General features: G+C 41.8%; 1 protein-coding gene across 2 annotated transcripts in view; it reads left to right on the top strand.

The window, feature by feature from the left end:
• Positions 1–1,452: 1,452 nt before the first annotated feature.
• The window catches only part of SVEP1 (sushi, von Willebrand factor type A, EGF and pentraxin domain containing 1), a 165,313-nt gene continuing 144,807 nt past the window's right edge, over positions 1,453–21,958 (top strand). Inside the window, exons 1-3 of one of the 2 annotated variants that reach the window (XM_074953510.1) lie at positions 1,453–1,956; positions 15,062–15,317; positions 16,552–16,728. In XM_074953510.1, the coding sequence (XP_074809611.1) occupies positions 1,453–1,956; positions 15,062–15,317; positions 16,552–16,728 (937 nt within the window). Of the gene's footprint in view, positions 1,957–15,061; positions 15,318–16,551; positions 16,729–21,958 lie in introns of those variants that run through there. The other variant, XM_074953509.1, reaches the window with a different exon arrangement.

Genomic DNA, 21,958 nt, shown 5'->3' on the forward strand with positions numbered 1-21,958 from the left:
TGTGTGTTTGTGAAGCATTTTAGGTTGAAAAGCACTGTATGAATGTAAGAGTAACAGATATTTGCATGTATGGGGCACTTTTATTCCAAAAAGTTTTTCTAAGCCAGTGATAATCTCTGTCAGTGCAGTCTCCCTTTCCATTTGCAAAAGAATTTATGTCCAACCCAATCTCAAGAGAGCATCAGTAGCATCCATTTCCCATCAGTAGAGCCAACCAGGGACTGGACAATATTGCCACTAGAATACTGCAGTTGATAATGACTAAATTTAAATGAAGTTGAGTTGTAAAAGAACCAGGTCCATGCTCATATTTAATTGCACCTAAGACGGAAAGTGAAAGTGAGAAGGAGACTAAATAAATGAACCATGAGAACCAATGCAAGATTCCAACAATCTACGGAAGCTTATTGGATGTAGCAAAGAACAATACTCTGAGTCAGTGGTTTTAAAACTAATCTGTGCCCACAGGTGGTCCCAAGAATGAAATCTGTGCAGTGGGGTATTGGGTTTGGCAGGGGCAGTAAAGGGAGTGTATCTCTCTAACAAACTGGTCCACAGATTAGAAAAGCTGCAAAACCCCTGCAACCCGTTATTGGCTTCCTGCTTACCCCATGGCAATCTTTTCCACTTCAAATAGGTTAAGATGATGATCTGAAGGTATGTCTGTCTAGGTATGTTTTTGGTCCCATAAGCCCTAGTATCTGAGGACCCCACAACCATAAATGGAGTATTTATTCCCATAGTATTGATGGGGAAACTGAGTCACAGACCGATTTAAATGACTTGCTCAAGGTCAAAGAGTAGCTGTAGCAGTGCCAAGAACTGGATTTAGGAGGTCTAGGTTCAAGTCCAGCGGCCAACCATCCACCTTTCACAACAAAACATTTTCTGAACGGGTGCCAACAGTAGCGCTCCTGCCTGTAAAGGGGAAAGCCTTAAGGCTGCCTGAAACGCGTTCCCTCCCGTCCCGCTGGCTGGGCGTTATTTCTCCACACCGTGTTTCCAATTAGCGTGGCACTCCTGGGATCCGGATTCATCCCCCCCCCCCCCCCCCCCAGCGCCTGCCTGCGCCGCTGCACGCCAGACAGATGGGATCAATCAGGGCTCTCGGTGCCGCTGTGTTTGCTTTGGGAATGCGGACAGGCTGAGCGCGCTGGGGGTCTGGTGCCCTGGAATCCAGTCAGCAAGAACTTGAGCCCAGGGGAGGGGAGAGACCGGAGAGGAGCCGCTGATCTCGCCTGCCCATTTCCCTTCCGCCCCGCAGTAGGCGGCGAGAGGCAGCGAGCGAGCACCGCAGCGGGACCGGTCCCTGTGCAGCCGCGCGTCCCGCGGTGAATGGGGCAGCGCGCGGGGCGCTGATCCCCGGCCAGGGCGCGGCGCCCGCAGCCCCGCGGGCTTGAGCGCGGAGTCTCCGCCGGCGGAGGGGCGAGCCGCGGCGCTCTGCCCGGGGCCATGTGGCCCCTGCTGGCTCTCTGCTGCTGGGGGGGCCTGGCGCTGGGCTGGGCGGGCGCCCAGCAGCCCCCGCTCAACTTCACCGCCCTGGCCCTGGCCGCCGCGCGGGTGGCCCCGCCGCCGCCGCCGCCGCCGGACGCCACGGCCGCCAAGGTGGAGCGGCTGGGCCGCTCCTTCAAGCGCCAGGTGCGGCGGCTGCGGGAGCGCGGCGGGCGGCTGGAGCTGGTCTTCCTGGTGGACGAGTCCTCGAGCGTGGGGCCCGCCAACTTCCTCAGCGAGCTGCGCTTCGTCAAGAAGCTGCTCTCCGACTTCCCCGTGGTGCCGGCCGCCACGCGCGTGGCCATCGTCACCTTCGCCTCCAAGAGCAACGTGGTGCCGCGCGTGGACTACATCTCCCGGCGCCGGGCGCGCCAGCACAAGTGCGCGCTGCTCGGCCGCGAGATCCCGGCCATCGCCTACCGCGGCGGCGGCACTTACACCAAGGGCGCCTTCCAGCAGGCGGCGGTAAGGGGCGCGCGGCACCGGGCACCCCCCCCACCCCCTGGGCGCCCAGCCACCCACCAAGCACACGCACACACCTGGGCACGCACCTATCCCCATGGCGTACAGCACCAGGCACACACCTACAAGGCACCCACCCACCTGTGCATGCACCCACCCCCTGGGCGCACAGCCAGTGGGCACCCACCCCCTGGGTGCACCTACCAGGCACCCACCCCCTGAGCACACAGCCAGCGGGCACCCACTCACCAGTGCACGCACACCCACTTACCTGTGTGCATCCCCACTAGACACACCTACATCCACCCACCTGTGCACATAGCTACTGGGCACATCTCTTCTGGGCACGCCCACCTTCAATGTGTACACACCTGCACACGCTGCAGACAATATATTCAATATAAACTCATTGGAGGTTGTATATACACAGATACATTGTGCACATCGAAAAGGAGGACTTGTGGCACCTTAGAGACTAACAAATTTATCTGAGCATAAGCTTTCGTGAGCTACAGCTCACTTCAGCTACAGACTAACACGGCTGCTACTCTGAAACCTGTCATTATGCACATCCACACCCTAGGAAATCTACCATCAGTTAACATAGGTACATGTTTTCTTCCTCAGAAGATGCTGTTCATGTGTTGTTATACATAGAACTAATTTATTCTTATGTAAAATATAACTTGTTCATATAACATGTCATGTTTGTAAACTGTCTAAAATGTTATGGATGAAATCTTTGACCCACTGAAGTGAATGGCAAAACTCTCGTGGGCTTCAGTAGGGCTACGATTTCCCATGTGTGTGCATGCACGAGTGAACATGGGTGTGTATATATGTGTATATATATGTGTGGGTGTGTATATATATATATATATACACATATATACCCACAATGACAGTAATTCTGCCCTCATTTAGGACTAATCACGATGTGGTTTGCACAAGTATGAATGTCTCTGTGTTTATTAACTCATTGATTTGAAGCATGTGCTTCCATTTGTGTAAGGGGCTCTGGACCATAACTGGGGCTCATTGATACTACTGCAAAATAAATAATACAGCATACTGTGTAAATAATATCCATAATTACATATATCTACATATGTATATTACCATTTACACGTACATAACTCTAATTTTCTGTTATGTTTAAATACACATCATGAGTAAAATTTTCAAAAGCACCTAGCTGAGCACCTTAGGCTTCTAAGTCCCATTTAGGAGGTGACTTAGGCATCTAAGGATACATCTACACTGGGGGAAAAAAGTCCCCCAGGGCAGTAAGCCTCACAGTCTGAGTCAACTGACTCAGTCTACAGAGTGAAAAATAGTTGTGTGGACATTCCCTCTTGGGCTGGTGCCCGAGATCTGAGACCCTCTTACCTCGCCGGGGACCCACCTATTGGGCGCACACCTGTGCACACAGCCAGCAGGCTCACACCTACCGGGCACCCACCTATATGCACACATGCACACCCACCCATACAACTGCCATGGTGTGTTTTTGTTTGTTTTGCGGTGTAGAATTATGCTAAGTGCCTAAGTTGTCTAAGTTATTTTTGAAAATGGGACTTGGATGCTCCGAAGAATTTATCCTATATCTATATCTGTCTAGATACATAAAGCAAAACATATTTCTATACTGTATGTAGGTAAACACTTTAATTATTGAAGAGCAGGTAAGACTTAATAGCTGCTCTGTTTCCTGCACCTGGATGTTTGACAGATTCTCTAAATAGATCATATGCATTCTGTATTTAGACAGAATTCTTAGTGATTTCAGTAGGAGTTTTGCTTTAATAGGAAATGAATAAGGATTTCACCCAGTGTGGGGCTCAGGACTGACAGGTTAAATTATTCCCTCCTCCTGCTCCCCATGTTTGATAACCGAAAATGATGGTCACTTTCTAGTGTGCTTTAGTGTTGTATATGGAAATCACCCTTTAAAAAGACAAATCCGTTCGGTAATTCTGTGGTTGTGAAATTAAGCTATGTTATAGGCTCAATATCATGAGAATTTTCTAAAAAGTTTAAAGAATTAATCTTGAAGTAATTGTGTTATAAACAAAATGTAAGTCAGTTACAACTCCACAGAAATGATGTAGTAAGTTTTCCTTGACATGTAATCCTGACTAAATCTACTTTTAAAAACAAGCAAGGTTAGACATAGATGATTTAGTTGTACAAGCACAGCTAAATAATGTATCCCATGGGCACAACAGTATTGCTGTCATCTACGTTTTCTTTATTGGGGTTTGATAACTGGGGAAGTATCACTTCATGTTATGGCAGGGTACTGAGAAGGAATGACATTACTACATGTTCACTGAATTAGCAGCATCCCCTCTCTCAGTTAAAAAAGTCGGGACTGCGCTGAGGTTTTGTATTGTATGTCTTTTTGTCAGACAAATTACAAGTTTGGGAATACTCTCTTTTCCGAGAACTTGAAAAAGAAGACTTTACTATGTTTAGAATACCGCTGTGGAAGGTAACTTAGCAAAATACAGATGAGTGTAACAATCAGCTTTCTTTTCTTTCTCTGAACTATTGTGCTCCTGTTCTCTATTTTTAACTGCTTTTTTTTTATAGCTTTGATTTTTTCTTTCTTTCTTTCTTTTTTCCCTTGTTGGCCCAATTTCTTCTATTCCCAATAAGTTTAATAAAACAAAATCCAGAATCCTCATCTTCTTTTCCAATTTGCAGAGTATATTAAACAAATAAAACCAAGAGCCCTTGAAATAATTGATGAGTCCCAGGTAAACAATTCCAGGCTCCCTGTAATAGTTACAAGTCATGTGTGGTATTATGTGTAAATACTTTAGATTAGAAGATAAATGAACCATGGCATGACATAATTGTCACTAACTTCACTTGTCTGCCCCAATAAGTCCAGTAACTGAAGCATTGCTTTACAATCCCCTGTAAGGAGTGCTGCACCTTTTAATATACTGTATGTTATGTAATGCTGCATCCACAGATGCTGACTCTTCCTCATACTAAAAGTGAAAGGGTTCTCTTCTGCTCCTTAAAGATTAGCACTATCTATGGAAGGATCTTTGGAAGATTGTTAGTGCAGAGTTTCTGTCTCTCCACAGTGCTATCCTCCTGCATGTTTAAAATGACTTAAGAAACATTTACTAGACATCTAGCAAATGGAGGACTCAACCTTCTAGACATATGGAAATATGAAAGATGTGTATTAGCGTGAGCCACCAGTGAGGTCCTGGGACAAAGCCCTGGTGAGAAGTTTAGCCCCTATCATCATCCTCAGCTGCTGGGATTTCCACTAAAGTGCTGTTCCTGGGTCCTGGTCCATATTTGCCAGGTCTCTGGCTGGTGGGTCTTGCCCATATGCTCCAGGTCTAACTGCCATATTTGGGGTGGGGAAGGAATTTCTCCTCAGGTCAGTTTGGCAGAGACCCTGGAGGGTTTTCACCTTCCTCTGCAGCGTGGGGCACGGGTCACTTGCAGGTTTAAACTAGTGTTTAAATGGTAGGTTCTCTGTAACTTGAAGTCTTTATATCATGATTTGAGGACATCAGTAACTCAGCCAGAGGTTCTGGGTCTGTTACAAGAGTGGGTGGGCGAGGTTCAATGGTCTGCAATGTGCAAGAGATTAGACTACATGATCATGATGATCCCTTCTGGCCTTAAAGTCTATGAGTCTGAGTCTGTTTTATATCAGCCCTTATCTAGCAAGTGTTTGGCACATTTGAAGATCCATACCCTCTAGCTGCTAAAAAGGAAAGGGCCCAAGAGCCTCTTGGTGCTACTTTGTCAAGCAGTCACCATGTGAAACTGAGGTGAATCTAGCCTGTGACAGAAATAACCAAAGTTTTGTTTATTTCACTAGATAACATTTTGGGCATTCAGAGAGGGAGGTACTGAAGCTGACAGTGACTGCAGACTCAGGAAGATAACACCATCATCTTACATTCAGTTTACTTTCAGAAGGTGTTCTTTGCAACCGTATGGGCTAGAAACTTCTTTTGTGTTTTAAATGACAGTCTAAAATCTGAAGAAATTGATGATTTAGGCTGCCATGTTTGCCAGGGAACCCTTTCCACAAATGAGAGGATTTTTCAAGGTCAGCTTATGACAATCATCTTTGATAGTATTTAGTTAGTTGGGGTTTTTTGTATATTGAAACATGTTTCAAGTTGTGTTGATGAAAGCACATTCCATGCACTGATGATCTATTTTTACGAAAATATAGTTTTTAAATCTTAAAAATTTGTCTAGACAACACAACCTTCCTGACTCTCAGTAACCGAAATTTAGATATTAGAATCTGAATACTCGGGTACATGACTCATGAAAAATTATACAGCTCCTGACATGTTAGCATGTTAACCATGTGAAAGGGTTAGAGGTGTATTCTCTTCTCATTGTGCATACATAGAAATGTTAATGGAAGCTAAACACGTGCGGTGAAGGAAGCGCTGACACACAAGGAAACAGTGCTTCCTCTTTGTCAGTGTTAAGCAGTGAACAATTTGTGATCCTTTTTGTTTGTCTTGAAGTTATGCTGTAAAGATTTATTTATAGAAAATAGTGTGAGCAATTAATCATTACGGATAAAACACTCTGAAGTTACGGATTAATTGAAAGACTAATTGGCAGTAGCCACTTGAGAAATCATTCACTAAAAATAGTGATAGGCACAGGTGGTTTTTTTCCTCTTCACATGAAGGTGCAATTAATTACTGTCGAAAATGGAAGAAAGAAATATAGGTGTGCACTGTTGCTGAGTTAAAGTAGGAGTTAATGTAAAGGTCGACTTTAAAAGGCAGGTCAGACTATTACAAGGGGCATTGTACAACAATAGCTAAGGGAGTTATTTCGAAGTATTTTATGCTACTAATTATTAAACTAAAAACGGTTGGATCCTCAGCTGTGGTCAATCAGTATAGCTCCCTTGACTTCAATGGAGATACGCAGCTTTACACCAGTTGAAGATCTGGCCCCAAATCTGCAGAATTAGACAACGCACCCTATCTATTTTTAAATGCATCTGGTCTTTTTTTTTTTTAATCTGGCTTTTATCTTCTACCCTGATCTTGATAGTGTATAACAAGCCAGTATGTCAGATCCAGTGTTCTGTTGTTACCCAATTAACAAACATGACAAACAGTGGCTTACAAAAGAATGTAAGCACATATATTAGCGTAAACAATTTTAATGCTTATTTAGTGTTTGTTTAAATAAGTTATGCTGCTTTTGTTTCTTCTTGATGTCAAAAGCATAAACTTAAAAAGTACAGAATTATTATCCATTGGGCTATCCTTGATGATCTGATTTCAATTACAGCACGTTATAAAGATAATTCTTTTCCAGTTTAGTTTCAAACATTTTTGTATTGTATTTTTAAAGTGCAGTTCTGCTCTTAAAATTGACTACTTAAAAAATGGCGCACTCTTATTCATCAGATCTGCTCCCTGTGTGCATTTAGAGTCATATTTGTGGACTTTATTGACAACAGATGAGTAATCTCTTTTTTTATTCCTGCAGAATTAACATAGCTAATATAGAATGAGCGAGTGGATTCTTTTCCATCTTGTGTATCATCAACAGGATGTTCACTAAAACCTCCCATCGGTTACAACTGTGCAAACTCTCTGAAGGCTGCACAGATCTCACTGTGAGCCTTACTTGGCTAGGAGAATGTCTTATGATGGTTGTGATAGAAAAAGTGGGAGAGAACCCAGTTTAACTCCAGGTTCAGATTGCAGGGCTAGCAGTTTTTAAAAGTACATATTTGTTTACTTGTGAACCAAGCAAATTTTATACGGAATCCTTGAGAGACAATAAGCAAGGAACCCTACAATGCGCTCACAATGCCACTATTACAGAGTCACTTTTCAGAATACAACCACATGCAAAGTTAATTTAGTGCTGTGATTGAGAGCCCTGGATACTGAAGTTCTCTGTGGTACCTATTCACAAAATACATACAGCGTGGTCAGTGACCGCTCACACGTCTCCACACTATTCATTAATGATCCTAAGTACTGTGATGGAGGGACCAACTCTAGGAGTGAAAGGGTAATTCAGGCTTCTTGTCAATTCAGATCTTTAACCTTCCTGCTGAGACTGGCAACAAGTGAGCTGTTCAGCATCCTTTGTGAGGCTAGATTGTGTAATGTGGACACCCGTTCATTAACGGGTTCATTAATGGGTATTAACACCCTGATATTATATATCTATCACAAGCATTTGTTTCAGAAGAAGAAAAATCAGGTATTTAGCATCATCCACTTTTTTAAAGTTCCTTTTGGTTTGTGAATAACTTAAAATGCCAAAATTTGCATAATACAACAAATATGCAAATTTAGCAGCTGCCCTCCCACACACTTCACATACATTGCAGGGCCAGCCAGATGCTCAGAAGCTTCCCTTTCAGCACATGCAAAACTTGAAGCTGATAGGTGCTTGGCTCACATTGCCTGGTCCTCTCCTAGGGCATGTCTGCACTGGAACTGGAAGATGTAAATTCCAGCTCGAGGAGACTTACTCACACTCGGTCTGATTGAGCTATTCCATAAAAATAGCAGTGTAGCCATGGTGGAGTGAGCTGCTAACTGTCCTGAATATATACCTATGTCCCAGATGGGATTGTACTTGGCGTGGTTAGTCTCTCCTGCCATTCATGCCACTGTGGCTACACTTCTATTTTTAGAACGCTAGTTCAATCAGAGCTAGAATGGGTATGTCTCCTCAAACTGGAATTTATATCTTTTAGCTCTAGTGTAGACATACCAGGTACGTCTATGCTGCAGTCTGGATTGTGATTATAGCACATGTAGAGACATCTGAGCTAAGTTTAATCTAGCTAGCTCAGATACTGTATGGGGAGATTTTGGCAAACCAGTAAAGTGCCTCTTGTGTTGACCTGTTTGTGGCAGCCATCTTTCGGTCGGATGGCCGTGTCTCCCGTGATTTATTTCCCGACACCACCTCACACAGAGTAAAAGTTACCAAGAGCTTTGGTTGAAAGAACCCCAGGTAACAATACCAGGAGCATTGAAGCTATAACAGCTCAGTATTTAGTGTGGGCTTGTTGCCAGAGTAAGTAACCAGGGCCCCAGGTAGGCTTGAACAGCCTGCACTGAAGGTGGTATTGTTGTGGTTTCACTGCTGTTGGTACCCAGGCTAGCTAAATTAAGTTCTCAGGTATTCCTGTGTATGCTACAGTCACATCCCCTGGTTGCAGTGCAGATATACTCGTAGACCAGGCAAACCGAGTTGAGGGTCTATGGTATGTGTGCACAGCAAAAAACCCCACATGGCAGCAGGTCTCAGCGCCCTGGTCAATTGACCGGGGCTCATGCTACAGGGCTAAAAATAATGTTCGGGCTTGGGCTTTCGTGACTAAGCTGATTTTCCACTTGCTTTGCACTGCCGGGATAAAGAGTGCTATCTGCACTTCCAGCATTTGAAAATGAGAGATCGTTACAATAAATATCATACCTAAAATGTGTGTTTGGGTTTCTGGAATATTGCCAAAGATTTTAATACACTAGACCAATGGTTCTCATAGCCGGTCCGTTGCTTGTTCAGGGAAAGCCCCTGGCGGGCCGGACCGGTTTGTTTCCCTGTCGCGTCCGCAGGTTCAGCCAATCGCAGCTCCCACTGGCCGCGGTTCGCGTTTCCAGGCCAATGGGGGCTGCAGGAAGGGCGGCCAGCACGTCCCTTGGCCCATGCTGCTTCCCGCAGCCCCCATTGGCCTGGAGCGGCGAACCACGTTCCGTGGGAGCTGCGATCGGCCGAACCTGCGGATCCAGCAGGTAAACAAACAGGTTCGGCCCGCCAGGGGCTTTCCCTGAACAAGCGGCGGACCGGCTTTGAGAACCACTGCACTAGACATCTTGCTGAGGTATTGGAAATTAGCCATCTAGTTGCCTGAAGTTCACTTTTCATGTGTAGTACAGAGGCCATTTCTAGTTTGATCCATCCCATTTGGTCCGTCCAGGTGAAGGCGAAAACTCTCCAGGGTCTCCGCCAATCTTACCTGGGGCAATATTTCTTTCCAGCCCCAAATATGATTACAAGCTGAAAACAGTGCAGAAGTGTGTTTTAAGAAGAGATTTGACTGAAGAGAGGGAGATGAGATGACATGGAAGAAAGCAAAAAGATGAAAATAGAACGATGAAGGACAATGCATGTGTAGGTACCCATTTTGCCCACATATGGTAACCACGTACTTCTGAAAATTCAGTCATTCAGAATTACTGTAACAACATGTGTCAGATCAATTGATTAAATCTACATAAGTGATTTGGTTTAACTGAAATAACATCCCTGTAATAGAACACTGCAACAGGATTAGCCTGTCCCACTCTGAAAGTAATAGTCGTGCTTGGCTTTTATGTAGTAGCAAGAGCCTGTTTCTTATGGCACTGATGTTCTAATCTGTGGGCATTTAGAGCAATGTAACGTGCTTAATTTTGTGCATGCAGCTCTCATTGTGGAAATGTGGAAACGGAGCAGTGTGTCTGCAATTACATATTGGAAAGGAACGTAGAGTAAATTAGAGTAAATCTCTCCCTGGATAATGCAGGGAAAATATCTCGAGAAAATCAAAATAAAACAGACTTGATGATTGCATTTATTCCCACCATTCCTGTCCACCCACATGTGTGAAGAGCAGCAGTCTGTCTGAGGTCTTAAAACAAAATTTCAACCAGAGGTCAGAACCACTAGCTATCAACATTAGCTCCTCTTTTGAATGGGAAAAACCTAAAAGAGTAGAGGATGCATCTGAAAGTAACAGGCAAAACAACAGTGAGGAGGGAACCAAAAAAGAGGTGGTAAAATCAGGTGATAATACTTTGAGCTTTTATTGCCTCTTCCATCTAACAGCCTCAGAGCACTTCAGCAAACATCATTGAGCCTCCTGGCCATCTTGTGAGGTTCAGAAGTATTATTCCTAATTCAAGGATGAATAGCTGAGTCACAGAAATGTTAGGCTATACCCCTCCACCCCCTCCACACATAAGGCAGTGGCATTAATGTCTCTCATGATAGGGATTTTGAGACTACTCTGAATTAGACCAAGGGTTTTTGCATCTTCTTATTGCTCACAGGTTACAAACTAGGTAAACATAAACAAGCTGTTGGTACAGAAAGGACAAATGGCTCTGTGGGTTGGTAATGAAATGCAAAGAAGTTATAAGAACAGGAGTACTTGTGGCACTTTAGAGACTAACAAATTTATTTGAGCATAAGCTTTCGTGGGCTACAGCCCACTTGCCACAAGTCCTCCTGTTCTTTTTGTGGATACAGACTAACGCGGCTGCTATTCTGAAAGAAGTTATAGTGATCACTCTCTAAAACACTTCACAGTTACTGCAGCTGATAGTGCTAGCTCAGTATTTCCTAGGTATTCCTTACACTACCTTTAAGGAGTCCTGTAAATGTTGGCATAAGAGAATACTCAGGGAATGCTTTAAATGCTGCGGTAGCATTATTTTGGCATCTAAAATAACACTGAAACTTTTTAAGGATGACCACTGTGCTAGCATGACTTCATCCTGGAATGCCAGGGGCTGAGAGATGTTATCTGATGATTATCTGAGCTGAATTAGTCCATCTCAGTTCAGTTCTTCATGGACAGGTGTCTTAATCACAAATTTCAGAGTAGCAGCCGTGTTAGTCTGTATCCGCAAAACGAAAAGGAGGACTTGTGGCACCTTAGAGACTAACAAATTTATTTGAGCATAAGCTTTCGTGAGCTACACGAAAGCTTGTGCTCAGATAAATTTGTTAGTCTCTAAGGTGCCACAAGTCCTCCTTTTCTTTTTAATCCCAAATGGCATTTTAGTTGGCAGCCTCTCCAAAGGCCAAATATTGAATGGGCACAGACACTAAGCTACTCTCTCTCTTCAGAAGCAAGGCAAATAATAACAGCAGTTCCTGTGCTGTACCTGTTCAGTGGATAAGAAGTCTTCAGTCTCAGATACTGCCAATCCCATACCTTTCACAAACCCTAAATTAATATTGAAAACATGGAAAGGCAACTAGCCCTGGAATTCTTATAAGAATTATCTGTCCTAACTGCTGAATTTCTAGAGCTGGATTTTGTGTACTAACTTTGTTACACAAGACTACATTTTTATAATTCTGAGGGCTATTCCTGGCACAGGGGAGATGGCTAGTCTGCCAGATACTTGTACACACTGAACTGAGACTGAATACAATGCAGATGGTTATAACTTTTTGTTAATGTGAAAAGAATGTTGAATTTTGTCGTAGGAGTAAAAGGATTGTATGTTGAAACAGTCTAATGCATCCAATCAATGCTTAAAACCTGAAAGAAGGATAAAGAGAAAAGCTTACTACTGACCCTCTACAATAGTTAACCAGCACTGTGACCATTTAATTGTATTTTTGGTTGGTCTGTTATTAAAATTACTTTACTGTAATTATGGTATGGACCTCATTTTCAATTAAACAAGTAATTCAGGGCCTAATTTTCAGTAATGCTGAGTGTGAAGTCCCGGGCAGCTGTGTGTTTTCAGTGCCTCTGAGAAATAGGTCCTATCCAAATCTCCAGCATAACTCATGGGTTCTTACGCTCAGTCCATAAAAACTCAAGACCTGATCCTGAAAAAATACTCATGCTTAACTTTACGCGTGTGGACAGCCCCATTGAGTTAATGGGGACTAGTGACATGAATAAAGTTACTTGTACATAAATATTCGTAGGGTGAGGGGCGGGGTTTGAGTCATTCTACTTAAATAAATTAAGGTTGAAATGTTTAGAACAAAAGTGGCTTTTACAAGAGTTTTCTGGGAGGGTTGCGGGGAGAGGAAGGTCATACAGATTTTCATTAAATAAAACTGATGAAAAATGTCTGACAAATGTTTGCGGGGAAAAATGTAATCCATTTGGCCTCAGCTCCATCAGTGACCATAGATTAGGGTACAATTTACCAGAAAACATCCAACAGTTGTAGACCCGCACTGGAATATCAAGCATTCCTTCAAGTAGCCTGTATTTAATGCTATGTTCATAAAAAGAAGCAAAGCAACTAATTGGAGTGTCTACCATATGCATATAATTTAAAAATAGACTTGTCTACTTTCTTTTCTCAAATGCTTAATGTCTCTCCGTTTTGTTCTTTTAGTCCTCTTCCTTATACAACAGGGATTCTATATCTAAGGTTACAGCTGCAAGACTTAAGGGCCAAGCTATTAAATTTTGTTGTTCCAGGAGCAACATTTAGCTGTCTGATTATCTCTTTGGCAGTTTCCACTGTTGCCTTCATGTTTTGAATGCACACCAGGTAACTTCATGATCTCTTGTCTGAAGCAGCTGTTTGTTAGGCTGGCATACGATTGGTGTCACTTCCCTTTTAATGAAATGCTCTTTATCCAGAAAATCATTTTTGGAGATTAGATCTTGATCAACTGTTTTTCAGTAAGTGCTAGATCAGTGTATAATAATTTTAAAGGGTGATTTTGGGGAATGATCTTGTGTAACTAACTGCGTGTTTTCTAGGTTTCCATTAAATGTGCTGTGACAGCAGGTGGCCATGATGCCCACTTTCCTTCAAAAAAAGATTTTACATTTTCTTTCTGACACTAAAATCATGATGCTAAAAGCATGCTTATTTAATGCATATATATACACATACACTACACATATAAAATATGATGTGCTGCTTCCATGGTAATTAATTTGTGATCTGAAATTTATGAATTCCAAAAGAAAGCATAATCATGCCATAATGCTTCACAAACCACAATTCAGCATGGACCTGATCCAAACCCCACCACAATCAATCAGAGGCTTTCTACTGATTTTAATGAGTTTTGGATTAGGCTCTGTAAGAGGTAACGACCAGTATACTTGCACCCTCAATCAGTCTGTGCTATATGTGTAACTGATATAAGGCCTGATCCTGCAATCTTTGCTCAGGCAAAACACTCACTAATGTCCTATCCCACACTGGGTATTACTACTACTGGTTAGCTTTGACATCTGTGTGTTGACAGCAGGTGAGCTAGCAGGTTCACAATCATTGAAGGGGTGATGCAGTGACATTTAAAACAATAGCTTTCACGGTATTTGTAGAAGTTAAGTTTTTATTTTTACACACTTGAAATTATAATTTTGAGGATTGTCCCCTTGGACACTTCGAAGTACAGTTTCCGTGGACCATTCCAGTAAAGGAGTTGCAGCTAGCAAGGGACGTGAAGGTAACAAGAAGGGGTTTCTACAGGTATGTTAGCAACAAGAAGAAGGTCAGGGAATGGGGGAGGCAACCTAGTGACAGATTATGTGCAAAGCTGAAGTACTCAATGCTTTTTTTGCCAGCTTTACTGACGTATTCAATGCCACCACTTCCTGCAGCTCCCATTGGCTGGGAACAGTGAACCGCGGCCACTGGGAGCTGCAGGCAGCCATGCCTGCGGACGGTCAATGTAAACAAATTGTCTCGCGGTCCACCAGTAGATTACCCTGACGGGCCGTTGCCCACCACTGTGTTAAAAAGATCAGGTAAACGGTTTTGCTCTGGACAACGATTTCAGTTGTAAAACGTGTGGCCCACTATGATAAACTGCAAAGGACAAGGGCCAGATCCTCAGCTGCTGTAAGTCACCATAACTCCGTTGCCACTTTCCTAGTTTACACCATCTGAGAATCTGGCCCAATGGGTCTTAAGTTGCATCTACAATGTACTATCCATCCTAATTGTTACCTAGTCAGAGTTGATGAAACACTAATGAAGGTCTTTTCACCACCATAAGAACTGTGTGTTTGAATTTTATTTTTATTTTTGCCCTCTGCCAGAACAGATGATTTTATTCATCGCTGTGAAAAGTGGCTCATTGGCCCAGCATCACAAATTCACAGTATCTGTATCATGCCAGGAGTCTGAGCATATAAAAATGAGTCAATATTTGGCTTGATAACCACAGTCTCTGATTAAAGATTGTTGATCTTCTTGTGCTAGTACTGGGTGGTCCAGCAAAACTGGATTAAGTCAGAAAACAAGTCAAATAAAAGGAGATGCACTGTGGAAGAAAGTACTACATGCAGGTCAGCCACTGCTAACCCTTTGCCTGAGATATACTGTTTTACAATCTATTGCAGCAAATACTTCATCACTCCCGTGAAAATGCTACAAAAGTGATATTTCTCATTACTGATGGATATTCCAATGGAGGTGATCCTAGACCCATCGCAGCATCCTTACGTGAATCTGGAGTAGAGATCTTCACATTTGGAATATGGCAGGGCAACATCCGAGAACTGAATGACATGTCTTCCCATCCAAAGGAAGAACACTGTTACCTGCTTCACAGCTTTGCAGAGTTTGAGGCTTTAGCTCGCAGAGCTCTTCATGAAGGTATTACATTTAGTAACCCTGGAAGTATCATTTCAGATGCCAGAGAGAGCATAGGGCCTGGCTGGAAATAACAGGCCTTGTGAAATGTTTCATATGGGTGTTGTAGTCTCTTTCCTTCTGTATTTTTTCTTGCATTCATTTGTATTACATTCAACAGAAACCAGCAGATTTCAGGAATTAAAGTAAATAGTAGCTCTTTCAAAGTCAACAGATTGAGCCAAATTCTTCTCTTTGGTGTGCATGTACTTTGCCCTTTGGACCAGTTTCAAGGCTTCGTTTTACCTGAGTAAGAACTGGGTAAGAATGTCAGCGGTTGGCCCAATGGAGATTTTGCCTAAATAAGAACTTTGGGCTAGTTTTCAAAGCTATTTAGGCACCTAAAGAGGCAGACAGGCCCTAAGAAGGACTTCAGGATTTGTCTCAGTATTAATAAAAGCCTTTATACGCTGTGGGCACATAACACAGATTTAGAATATTTCAAAAATTCATAAAACTACCTCTCGTAAATGTGACATTTCTTTAGGTATAAAAATTCTATAAAACGGAACTGGTTTCTGATGTTTACCTTTATGAAGAATTGTCACTGAACAAAATAAAACAGGATGAGAGTAGCTGTTAAGAATGTAGGGCTGAATCTTCACCTGGTGTAAATAAGTGTATCTACACTCGCTTGAACGGAGCTATGCAGCTGCACATCAACTAAGGATCTATCCATGAGTATTTATGTAGTTTTGATTTAAGTAAACATTCTGATTTAACATGAATATGGTACATATCTACCACCAAAGTCTTTTGGTGCATGGTGTTTTTTTCTGTTATGAAGGATGTTTAATTAGGCCTTTTTTTGTGGAGGCGGAGAATCTACCTATTTTAACAGTTACATGTTCAGTGACAGACTGATCTCATAGGGTCATCAAACTCAAATTCATTCCTGTGATTTTAGTGGAACCTAATTTAGGCCCTTGTTTTCCTTTTAATTCTTGCATTGAGGTCAATGATAATTTTGCCTTAGTAAGAACTAAAAAGAAACTGAGTAAAGACTTCAGGATTTTTGCTTCATAGACTTCAATGTTTCCCGAGTTAAGAACTTCAGAATTTGAGCCGTACATTTCAAAGAACTGAAGTGTTGCTTCACATCGTTACCACCACAAGTGAATATTGGAACTGTAAGGTTTTCGGCAACATTTCACTAATTATTAACTTTTGTGGCCTTTGTAATTGATTTGTATTACAGATCTGCCTTCTGGCAGTTACATTCAAGAAGATCTATCCTATTGTTCATATCTCTGCGAGGCAAATGAGAACTGCTGTGACATCATGGCAAGCTGCAAATGTGGCACTCACACAGGGCAGTTTGAATGTATCTGTGAAAAAGGGTACTATGGTAAAGGACTACAGCATGAATGCACAGGTCAGTCTCCATTTTTCAGATTTATCTACATATCCTAAGTGTAAATCTAATTCAGATCACACGAAGTAATATGCTGTTCTGCTTGCAGATGTACGGCTATGGGCCTGATCCAAAGTCAATGGAAAAACTCCCATTGCCTTAGTCCGTTTTGGATCCGGCCCTTGTACATTAATCTTAATGCAAGCGGTTCTTACATTAAACTCATGATAGACTGAATGTTCTTGGATTCTCCCAAATTGGCTTTCACTTGCTAGAGAAGAAAAAAGTTCCAGTTGCTAAGCAGAAACGTATCACATTTCAATAAGACTTTTGTGTGACTGTTTTTGTGAACTGCCCCTTAGTAGTGCTGATAGAAAGACAGTCCTCCGACTGAAATAGAGACCATTTATTGAAGGCCGTATTTTTGAATTCCTGGATTCCATATAGCGTTGTCCATGAACAAAGATGAAATAGTCGGATGCAATATACAGCTTCACAGTAAACATTCATTTATTACTTAATTTTCACGTATATAGCCTGAACTGCTTGAAGGGAAATAAGGAGGGAAATGATTGCCCTGGTCTTTTGTGGAATTGGCTTTCAATTCTGGGAAGCACTGGATGCTACAGTGATAAGAGCTATTATGAAAATATGGATGGATGGATATCAGCCATTTTGTCACTATAAAATCCCTTTTTACAAACAAAACCGAATTCAAATTAAAGTTTTCTTGCGATTGGAAGATCATCTAAGAAAATGCTTTTTAAACATAATGGAATGATTACAATAAGTGAAGGGAAAATATGCTTGTAAAAAGGATATACAAGTTTTGTCCAATTGCATTAACTTTTATGGGAGAGAAATATCACAATAATCAAAACACTTCTTCACTTTTTTTCTACTTAGTTTATAAGATAGTTAAAAGAAATTGTTGTAATGAAATATCACCAGAAAAAGAAATGTAAGATAAAGTTAATACTGATTTATACCAATCTTAATTCTGTCTCCAAGCTCTCACATGTGTCATCAAAATTTTCACCAGCTGCCTCATGAAATGTAAGCCTGCTCTGCTGAGTGTATGAATTACAACAACATTATGGCCTTTCATGATGTTTCATAATTTTTGTTTTTTAAAGTAAGGTTATGTGGTTGTTCACTATCATTTGTAACTGTTCTCAGGCTATTTGCTCAAAGGGTAGAGTGGAAAGGACACCGATAGATCTGGGACCTAAGCGTGGAGGGTATCTTCTCAGATCTCTGTGAGAAGGATGAGTAAGGTATAGCGCAGGGGTCAGCAACCTTCAGCACGTGGCCCATCAGGGTAATCCGCTGGCGGGCTGCGAGACGTGTTTACGTTGACCGTCTGCCGGCACGGCCCCCCACAGCTCCCAATGGCCGTGGTTCGCCGTTCCCAGTCAATGGGAGCTGCAGGGAGCTGAGCATGTCACACTTTAACTTCAAATTTCTTTGCTTTCAAGAATATTTCATTCTACCAGTTATTTTAAGTGAAATATATTTTCAATCCTAACTCAATTTAAAAAGGTGTTGTTTTTTTTAATCTGATTTCTTCGGGCTCAGCTTCGCAAGAAGGAGCATTTCTATGGCAAAATATGGCAAATGTATTCAACGCTGATACCTCTCAGTAGTTTGTATAGTTAAATATTGTTTTTTATTAACTACTGCAGAAGTCAAATGCGTTTTCCAGTTGGCCTGTCATTACAGAACTATCACCAGATCCTGCACTTTGTCTCTTCTGTTAAAAAGGGTCTGCTCTAGCATGAACGTGCCCCTGAACAAAAACAGTGTAAACCCATAACTTCTTTAAATGTGCATTTGGCAACTGCAGAACAAAGTGTTATTTCAATTGCACATCAGCAATCATCTGTTAAATCGAAGTTTTACAAGATATCCTGTATTATATGCAATGCCAGTGAAGTGAAGTTCTGCCATCTGCTTTTCATGTGCATCATCTGGCAAAGTTAATGAAAGTTGCACACTTGTATTTTTGGATAGAATTGGCCTATTCTTGCAAATAAAACTTAATCTGCTGAAGTGTTGTATTGCCTCTTAGGAAAGAGAGAGAGACAAAAGGCCACATGTGTTCCTTAAAAGAAAAACGTATTTCGAAATCTTGTTTTCCGAAATAGATTCCAGCATTTTTTATTGAACTTTCCCCTGGTGAGCATAAGTATGGTTTTGTAAAGCATGAGGAATTTGCAGACTGCATGCTAGCTCTTATTCATGGTATAACGCGCGGGAATGCTGCTGGCAAGTTTGCTTTGGTGGGACTTAATGATGGACTGTGATTAATTGTGCTGCCTTTAGTTTTCAATTTTTTAAGCTTGTGGATACCATTGTAGATCATGTTTAATTCAAAGAATATGACTTGCGCATAGAGTTTTCATCAAGAAAGGAAATTGTTCTCCTTCTCTAATGTATATACATGTCACATTCCGGGATGCAATCCAGACCAGTGACGGACTGTGTCACTACCTGCCCCGCAACATTGGGTGCCTCACAAGGGTTTGCTGTTGTAGTTCCCAACTTGGGCTGCTCACAAACAGCCTACCAGCATGCAGGTTGCACGCTCAGTGTCTCTGTATAGCTGCAGCCTTGTTTAGCCGTTCTGACCCCAGTAGCCTGTCAGCAACACACCAGCCACCGTCTGGCTTCCACCAGCCTTGGTTACTACTTGCAGCAGGACCCCAACACACTCCCAGTCCCAGATTATCCCAAAAACGTGTGTTCTGCGCTGTCCAGCCTTCTCTTGGAAAGTTCAGATATTAAAGGTTTGTTGTTCCTGTAAAGAGTCAATATTCAACAGTTTGCTACTTTGACTGGAGTCACCAAATAGTTCAGCCTAAACATAGCATTGGATTGGTTTATATTAAAAAATAAAACAAGTTTATTAACAAAAGAAGATGGTATTTTAAGTGAGTTCAGGTGTAAGAGAGAAAGTTAGAAATGGTTACGAGTAAATAAAAGTGAAAGCATTTAAAAGTCTAAAACTTAATCTGCCAAGTTTTGGTTCTGGGCTTTTGTTCAAGATGGTCTTTCTCACCTGCAGTCTTCCAGCAAGACGGTGACTGACCCTTTCCTTGGTCAGGATCTTTCCCAGAGGTTGCTGGTGCATTTGTCGTCTTAGGTGAAAGAGCAAGAGAGGGAACTTGGGGCTATCTGCCCCCTTTCTTTTATAGTCCAGTGAACCTTGAAAGTGGATTCTTCTGAAGGTTACCTCTTCAAAGCAAAGATTATTCAAACTGTAAAGGAGGTGACATGGAGTCTGGTGGTGATGGAGTCGCTATGCTTTTTCTTCTCACCTGTGTTTGCTGAAATGCAAATTTGATTTGTCTCCCTTGCTGTCTTGAGGACCTGTTTACTACTTACCTGTAAATTGAGGTAAACACACATTTCTCTGGATAGGATAGACCTGTTTAATAACCTTTGCCTAGGCAGGGCTGAGTGGTTTTGAACATGTGCTAACAACATCATAGCAGGATTTTATAACTTTACATATAATGTTGCTACCTACATTTCACCATGATAATATTGACCAGTGAGTTATTAGTTTTAAGATATCTCACAAATTTCGAATGATATCTCACAAATAGCTCACATATTTTGTACAAAGATTATTACAGTAGTGTGTAGGGTGTGAATACAGGAGTGCTTTTGGTCACAACGTGCTCTTTTAATTAAAATTATTCTATTTATGCCCGTGGTTAGACACGTGGTTTATAGCATTATATATGAAGCAACAAAATAACTGTGTAAAGTCAATTACTTCCCTAATTACCCAAAAATGGCCTCTAGAAAGTCTCCATAAAATAAAATGAGAGCCACATGCTCAACATCAGACAGTAGAAATTGGCCCTAAACCTCCTCCAGTATTGTGAATGATTTGCCATATAAAGAGGAGCAGACCAAGTGTTCTCTGCTTTATACAAACAAACAAAGTTAAGTGAGTCATTGCACACACAGGAATCACACACATTCAGAGATTTCCATGGCAGCTGTGACAGAGGAACTCCATGGAAAGCAAAATATGAGACAGAATGATGGAAGAAAGAGGCACTCGGAGAAATATCAGAGTGTTAAATTGTACTTGGAGATGTACATACGTGGGAAGCTGCTAATATCATGGCTGGCCCTATGTGTTGTGCAGCCCAGTGAAGAATATTTTGGTTTCTCCCCCACAAACATCCCCAGATGAACAAAGCAGATATTTTACGTTTCCTTCCTCTTCCATTGGGTGCACCTATCACATTTCAAACTTATGTAGACTCTCAGACAAAAACACAGCAGCTGCCGGTCAGCAAAAAAAAAACAAACTGCCTTTATACTCTGTCATTGTACAGAGATAGACCTAAGATGTTGCTGCCATCCTGTCATTTTTAAGATAGCCTGTTAAAGTTCATTCTATTCCAAGCCACACAGAATGCTAAAATATAACCTCTTTATCTGCTTCAGCCTCTCTTTCTTGCTAGGTTAGGGGATGCATCTTCTTCACAGCCTGCCTTCACCTGCAATGATGTTCTTTAAGGTTAGGCTCTCAGAAGCAGGGTTCTTTGGCAACCGAGCTCTTCATGGATTGGATCTCCTCTCAAAGACATGATGTCTTCTGAAATGTGGTGCCCTAGGTGGCCACTTTACCAGTTAAATCTAATCATGCCCCTTAACATTGTCCTGTTGTCTCTGACATGACAGTCGTCTTCCATCAATAAGACAAATTCCTTCTATGGTTTCTTTAATTGAAAAATATGGACTTCATTTTTTACAGCACATGCCATTTATGAAGAAGATGTGTGGTTGGCAAAGCACGAATTAGTATATAGAAGATTTTATAACAATGCTAATTTAAGTGCATATGTTAAATGTAGACATGATGGTTTTTTGTTTTGTTTTTTTTACTTTGCTGCATGAGAATGGAATGTGAATAATTGCGGCAGTGTGGAATTTAAATAGTACCATCTGGATGAACAGTTTAAAAAGCTGTCCAGGCTTCTAACATATTTCTGACAGGGATGCAACAAAGGCATTATCATCCGACTATATGACAGATCAGTTTTGCAAGCAAATAGTATGTTAATTAGAGCTGTGCAAAGCCTTTGCAATGAAACCCGAAACCTCATGAAATTTTGGCTTCATTACAAGCTTGAAATCCAGACCAAGTCTGTTGAAAGATTTGTGAGAGTTTTTTGAGAACATCTGGGCCCAGCATGAGTGAGCTTGAGCAGAGTTATAACTTTGT

Source organism: Natator depressus, chromosome 5 (genome assembly GCF_965152275.1).
Source record: "Natator depressus isolate rNatDep1 chromosome 5, rNatDep2.hap1, whole genome shotgun sequence".
In the NCBI taxonomy this organism is placed as follows: domain Eukaryota; kingdom Metazoa; phylum Chordata; order Testudines; family Cheloniidae; genus Natator; species Natator depressus.